At 41.7% G+C, this 6,978-nt stretch overlaps 1 protein-coding gene across 1 annotated transcript in view; it reads left to right on the top strand.

Annotated features, from left to right (window-relative positions):
• The first annotated feature begins 2,924 nt into the window (after window positions 1–2,924).
• Window positions 2,925–6,978, top strand: part of LOC101655394 (vomeronasal type-2 receptor 116-like) — a 16,727-nt gene continuing 12,673 nt past the window's right edge. The window contains 4 exon segments of the mRNA XM_030888314.1: window positions 2,925–3,002; window positions 3,980–4,037; window positions 4,971–5,182; window positions 6,741–6,968. Coding sequence (XP_030744174.1) covers window positions 2,925–3,002; window positions 3,980–4,037; window positions 4,971–5,182; window positions 6,741–6,968 — 576 coding nt within the window.

Genomic DNA, 6,978 nt, shown 5'->3' with positions numbered 1-6,978 from the left:
TTGTGGCTGGGATGCTCTCTCTGCTCTTTCTGCTTCTGCTCTGCCAGCTTCCTCCTCAGGAACCCACCATGAACATTTTTGACTGCCTCGACTACATGCAGCCAAGTGTCTACAGGGATGGAGATCTGGTGGTTGGAAGCGTTTTCCCTCTCTACACACTGACCCAGAACCTAGAAGCCCAGTGGAGATTTTTTGTGACCAGCCCAAGACAAAATGTGACATTTCACCAGTAAGTCTACATGTGTCTCTGTGTGTGAATGATCAACATGAAAGCTATATAAAGATTCTCCCCGAGCTTTGATTCATGAGTTCTTCCCTTTCCTTGCCTGCATGACTTTGAGTCTGCTCTGGCTTCGGGTAACCTTATGAGCAGCAGAGTGAAATGCCGGGGGACGTGCACCACATTCTTGATTCTGGGTAGGTTTCTACCCTGTGCTGCAACCACCCTACCTGTCTCCTGGAGGATGGCCCTCATTTTCATGGTTGCCCCACTGCACCAAACCTGATGTTCTCTTTTTACTCTAGTCACCATTTTGAATCTTTTTTCCATTTTTCCTTTCTGGCATATTTTTCTTCAGAGTAGAAAATATGATCGCCCCTGTACAAAACCCAAACTTGCTGCTGTTGAAACAATTCTGACTCCTGGAAGCCCCGTGTGTAATATAGTAAAACCGTCTCCTTGGGGTTTCCTTGGTTGCATTTTTCAGAGAAGCACATCACCAGGCATTCCTGTCATGTCACTGCTTGGTCGATTTGAATGTCAAATGCTCCTTAGCCACCAATCACAAACCTCTGTGTCCATCAGGGACTTAACATTCCCACAACAGTGACCCATATACCCAGTCCTATTCCTGACTTGGGATGTGGGGCGTGTTAGACTCTCTGGATTTAAACATATTAAAATCTGGGCTGGAGTTTAGTGCTAAAGGAAAATCATTAAAATACAGGTTTCAAATTTGAGGGCAGCCATCAAGGTGCCCTCTCGGGGTGAACTCTGTGCCTATCTCAGCAGCAAGGGCTTCTTATCCTTTCTAGAGCTGTCAGAAAGAGTCAAAGGACAAGGGACGAAGAGCACTGGTTGGCAGGTTTCTCTGTGTGTTTCAGACTGCTTTCTCCACCCGGCCAGGGACAGATTCCCTGACAAGCAAGGCAAACCTAGGCTTCCTGATCCTTATTTACTGATCTTTAGTAAACAAATTCATGCAAGTCTCCTGGCATATGAAAAACCAAGTGTAAGTGTGCACTATAGATTAAGAAGGAAACCTATGGAAGCCAGTATTTCCCTGCTTCCTGGGCAATGTGTCCCTGAAATTGAAGAGACTTTGAATGTCTAGGAGGATTCTGTGGGATCGGGAAGAAAACAGATTCCAGCTAACTGTAGAAGCAGAACCTTTGCTGTGGTGAAAACCCGTGAACTGCTGTCTTGCTTATTGTGTCATCAGCACTGCCTAAGACTACGGTATGACTTCTGGTGACATTTCTCTGCTTCCGGTGATCTGTCCCATAGATTATGAAGCACACTGTATGAGAAGTGTGTTTTTCAAAAAATCTGAGGATACTCTCTGGAGCCATGGAGGTGAGGTGAACCCCTCAAACTATTACTTTGGGATAATCTTTACCTTTAAATCTTAAACCAAAACTGTCCTATAAATCATCATTGAATGCAATAAAAGAAAAAGAAATGGTTCATCTTTATAATTAAAGAAAGTCTGTTTTGAGAAATGAGCTCTTGTAAAGAACTATGTATGTGAAATCAGATTGATAGTGGCAACTTGATCAGTTAGTTCAGAAGCTTAGGGGGCACCAAATTTAGGTTAAGAATGGGGGAACAATCTGGAGGACAAACAGAGTGCTTGCACAAGGGCAAGAATGTCATCAGAATCAAAGTGTTGTTCACATAGAGCTTGTTCAAATGCTGTCTGACTGTGGACATCTTTACCAAAGAAATTCTGATGATTCCATTGTATCCTGAAGCTGTTCTTCCTCCATACTTTCTCTGTTGGCTTCCCTATCCTGCCTGGCTTCATTGCCTGGATCACAAACATTTGCTTCATCGAGTTCTTTACTTCCCATGTTCCTAACCCTCTGTTTGTTGGGAAACTCCAAAAATCAGTGTTTGACATGCAAACACAAATACAACGGAAAGACTTCCTTTGTAATCCCTTCCCACAATGAACTCATGTGTTTTTAGTATTAACTCATTTTAGAAAATCTTTCTTTCTTCTTCCAGTCTGGGATTTTAGGTCTGGACCTGCTGATGCTTTAGGAAGAGCACGCACATAAGCAGAGTTCCCAAAGCTGTAAACACAACATTTTCTGTGTACTCACAGCTCAGTCAAAACTTCTCAAAAACTCTTCTTGGTTTGGGACAATCATGCCTTGTAGATATTGCAGATTCTAAATCAAAACACCTAAATACAGCGAGTCACACTAGTTTTATTTTCCTTTTTGCTTCACAGTGCATAACAAATTTGTGTTGGATATATACTGTAGCCTACTGAGAATGTGATGCCACTAGGAACGGGCTAGAATGTGGTGAGACTTATTGGAAAACCTTGTTGCTGAACCTGATCAATGCAGACTTGACAAAAACCTTCAATCTTGAAAAAGCAGAGAATATCAGTGTAGCATAATAAATAGAAACCTTTATATGAATTGAAGTATATCCCTTGTATTTCTAAAGAGCATTTATTGTTTGGACTTCTCCAGGTTAAACTACCAAAACTACGGTTATGTTCTGAAATTTCTTTTTGCCATTGAGGAGATTAACAGGAGTCCCCTCAGGCTCCCCAACATATCCCTGGGCTTCCGGCTCTACAATGCCTTTCCTAGTGCTTTCAGAACTGTAGAGAATGTCCTCGGATGGCTGTCAGAAAGGGAGCCCCCCCATCCCTAATTACACCTGCCAGACACACCCAAAGAACATGGCAGTCATTGCAGGAATCCCCTCTGAGTTCTTGGAGCAAGCTGGGGCACTGCTGGATCTCTACAGAATTCCACAGGTATGGGTTCTGGGGGAGTGGACCTTTCCTTCCTCAGTTTGGTTCTCCTGCCACTTAAGTGGAAGAGAAGAGAGACATAGGCACTGCCCATTGGTTCTCAATGAGGTGGAATAATTATTCTGAGTTGAAACTGGGACAGGAACAAATCTGCCAGAGAGTGTTGTTGCTCCATAGCCAAGCCAAAGTGACTTCTAGAAATTCTGCTGCTCAGATTCTCTCAGACCTGCAAACGAGCTATCTGGAATAGGAAAAAACAGGCAAAAACAGGCGAATGGAAGAATACATTTCATGATCTCTTCATTAAGTTACTTATTTCACCTTCCACTTAAAATAGTTATATCTAACCATGTGCTGTGGTGCATAGGCATTGCCTTCATTACTTAGTGTTGTGGTAACAAATACCACGGAGGATGGTTTTAAAAATAGATATTTATTTCTGACACTAGAAACTAGAATCTGAATTCAGGGCACTGAATCTAGAGTGAGGTTATGGCTCTGTCAACTCTGGGAGGTAATACTTGTCTCTCTTCAGTTTTTGTTCCTTGATTCCTTGGCTATCATCACATGGGATCATTTCCCCACATTTGTGTTTGCTCATCTGTGTCGGTGCTGGTCTTTACAACACCGAGAAGTGACAGGCTTAAGACAAGTCCTATAGGTTTGGGCTAATCAGTAAAACAGACAACCTGATTTTTATAACGGAATGGGTCCACAGGTGTAAGTGTCAGGACAACCACACATATTATGAGAGAATAAAAATTTATCCTTAGTACACATTAAAATTCTTTTCATATACTAACACACTCGGTCCCAATAATAAGTAATGACAAGGTGTGATGGTTAGGTTAGCTATTAGATATGTGCAAACTCTGATGAACTGTAGTTATTGAGCTTGTCTGAGATCATTCAGCTACACACAATAGAGTCAGAATTTGAACCCTGTAAATCTAATTCTGAATATTGCTTCACACGAACAGGGTTCTATTCAGCAGAGTAAGGGTGGCTACAGGAGTCCTATTCATGCAGCTGCTAAGGGTAAAGCTGCTCCCTGAAAGGTCAGCAGTTGCAATTCACTAGCTGTTCCTTGGGAGAAAGACATTGTCATCTGTTCCCGTAAAGATCCAGCCTAGAAAACCCTGTGGGGCAGTCCTGCTCTATGTTACTCTGAGTCTAAGTTCACCCCCCCACTCACACACCACCTATGGAGTCCCTGACGCTCTGCTTCCAATGGTTACAGTGATGCAAATTTAGTGGAACGCAGCTCTGCTTTCTACACATGAAATCACTATGAGTCACCATCATATTTTACTACAGTTCTGTTTATAACTTTGCTTCTGAGAACTCACATGGAATATTTCTCTCTTTTGATTCAGATATCCTATGGCACTTTTGATCCTTTGTTGAAAAATAAGGACCAGTTTTCCTCTCTCTATCAAATTTCCCTCAATCACAATTGTCTGGCCACAGGCCTGGTCTCCTTATTGATCCATTTTGGATGGACATGGGTTGGTATCTTAGTGCCAGATGACCCAAAAGGTGAACAGTTCATTTGGGACCTTAGAAAAGAGATGACCATCAAAGGTGTCTGTGTGCCACTCATAGAAAAAATTCCTCTGAACAAGAAAATATACAGCCCAAGATATGTAACCTATCTCCCCAGAGTCCTGGACTCATCTGCAAATGCATTAATCATCGATGGTGAGATCAGTATATTACTAACTATGACTTTAATAGATGACTATAATTTAATGACTCACAAGTTATGGATCATTACATCACAGTGGAATTTTTCTTTGTTACCAACTTCATCTTTCTTAGATATTTTCCATGGGTCTCTTTCCTTTTCACACCAGAACGCTGAGATACCTGGTTTCACACACTTTCTCAGGACAGTGAATCCTACCAAGTACCCAGAAGACTTTTTCCTGACCAAATACTGGCTCTACAATTTTAATTGCTCCTTTGCAGGAACTGCCTGTGGGGAAATTTATGAATGCCCACCCAATGCCTCCTTAGAGTCAGTGACTAAGGATAAAATAGACTTGACCACAATGACATCCACCAATGATCTCTATAATGCTGTCCACCTGGTGGCCCATGCCCTCCATGACATGATTTTAATGGGCGAGGAAACTAGGCACCAGATGGAAGCAGAATACCGTGTGCTTCTCCCTTGGCAGGTAAAATGTCCTTTGCAAGTGATTCATCTTAAGGGCTTGTTAGTATCCGAGATTTAACTTGTTGAGTTAAAATTTTATGATTCGAACTTGGTGTCCTAGTGGTTACCATTGTGTTATGAACCACATGGTCAGGAGTTTGAAACCACCAGCAGAATTAAGACTGAGCTTTGTTCTCCTGTAAACCGTACAGTCATTATGATTTAGCTTGACACAATGAAGTTTGATTTTGGTAATTTAATGTAGTCTTCAAGATGAAGGGATGATTAATATTTCCGAATTTCAAATCATGCTAAAGAGGCATGGAAATTAAAGCATGGGTGGTTCAAATCCACCAGTCCTTCCAAAGAAGGAATCAAAAGGTGTATGTTCTTATACAGATTTACAACCTCAGAAACCCTATCTAGCATTGCTAGGGATCTGAACAGGACCCCTGGGGCATAGTGGGTTATATGCTTTTCTGCTAACTACAAGGTCAGCAATAAAAACCACTAGGTTCCCTGATGGAGAAAGATGACCTTTAGACTTCTGTAACCAGTTATAGCTCCAAGAATTCATAGGGGCAGTTCTGTTCTGATCTCTAGGGTCACTATGAGTCAGATTCGACTTGCCAACATTGAATTTTCTGAGAATGCACTTGAATCACTGGCTGGCAGTGAGTTTCTATTCTGGTGGGTGGGAGAAAGGTTCTTAGTACAATAATCCACAGAGAGGTGAATGCGATGGAAGCCAACAAAGATGATAACAGATACATCACCAACTCACTACCATCGAGTCAATGTGACTCTCTGTGGGTTTATAAAACTGTAACTGTTTATGGAAATAGAAAGCCCAGTCTTGCTCCCTCAGAGCTGCTGGTGGTTTTGAACTGCTGGCCATGTGGATAGCAGCCTGATGCTGAACCATCACAGCACCTGGGGACCATAATGGACACATAGACCAATGGACTTAAAACTCCAGAAAGGTATCCATATATCTATAGTTAACTGTTTATGGACAAAGAATCTTTGTCTCTTCCTGCATTTGATGAGTCTCTGCAGGAGCCCTAAGAAATCCAATGATTGGGGTTGATGCTCTTGATTCCTAATAGAGTCACCAGAAGTGAAATTTTCTGGAAAGGTATAGAAACTTCTCCTGAGGCATAAATTATTTTATTTTATTTTCTCTAGACTCCTAGTATAAATATTGGTTATTCCAACTTACTCAGCCTCACAATGGAAAAGGATTAAAAAAAAACCCCAAATTGTCTGGCAAGTATGAACAAGAAAACCAGATATAGTAATTCATTCTCTTAACACAAAGCGTTGTTGTGAGTCATAATTGCTTAATTGTTATGGGTTGAAGTTTTTATTTATCGGGGTAGGGTAGAGTGCTCTTCCTTGAACACGCAGAAGAGTCCGTGATCATCCTGAGATGATACCTGTTCAGAAAGGGACATAGACACACAGATGAGGAAAACCTGTGTCACTGCTTAGCAACTACATGTATCTTTAGTTCACACCTGAGATTTTTGTCTCTAATGCCCATGTTCATTTCCTTTCCTAATGATTTTCTCCTTTAGCTCCATGCATTCATAAAAAATGTTCAGCTGGAAAACAGTGCTGGAGAACATGTCTCCCTGAATGAAAACAGAAACTGTGTGTCACAATATGAGATTCGGAATTTTCTGAATTTTCCTGGTGGTCTTCACCTTCCCATGAAAGTCGGAGAGTTCATCCCCCAGGGTCCAAGTGGGCAAGGTTTGATGATCCAGGAGGAGCTGATAGAATGGGCGTTTAGATTCACAGAGGTTTGGATCA

The sequence above is a fragment of the Echinops telfairi genome, unplaced genomic scaffold (assembly GCF_000313985.2).
Source record: "Echinops telfairi isolate 266 unplaced genomic scaffold, ASM31398v2 ScPeMD7_7459;HRSCAF=8497, whole genome shotgun sequence".
In the NCBI taxonomy this organism is placed as follows: Eukaryota; Metazoa; Chordata; class Mammalia; order Afrosoricida; family Tenrecidae; genus Echinops; species Echinops telfairi.
Note: the sequence above shows the minus strand (reverse complement) of the source record. Positions and strands in the feature narration are given on the sequence as shown.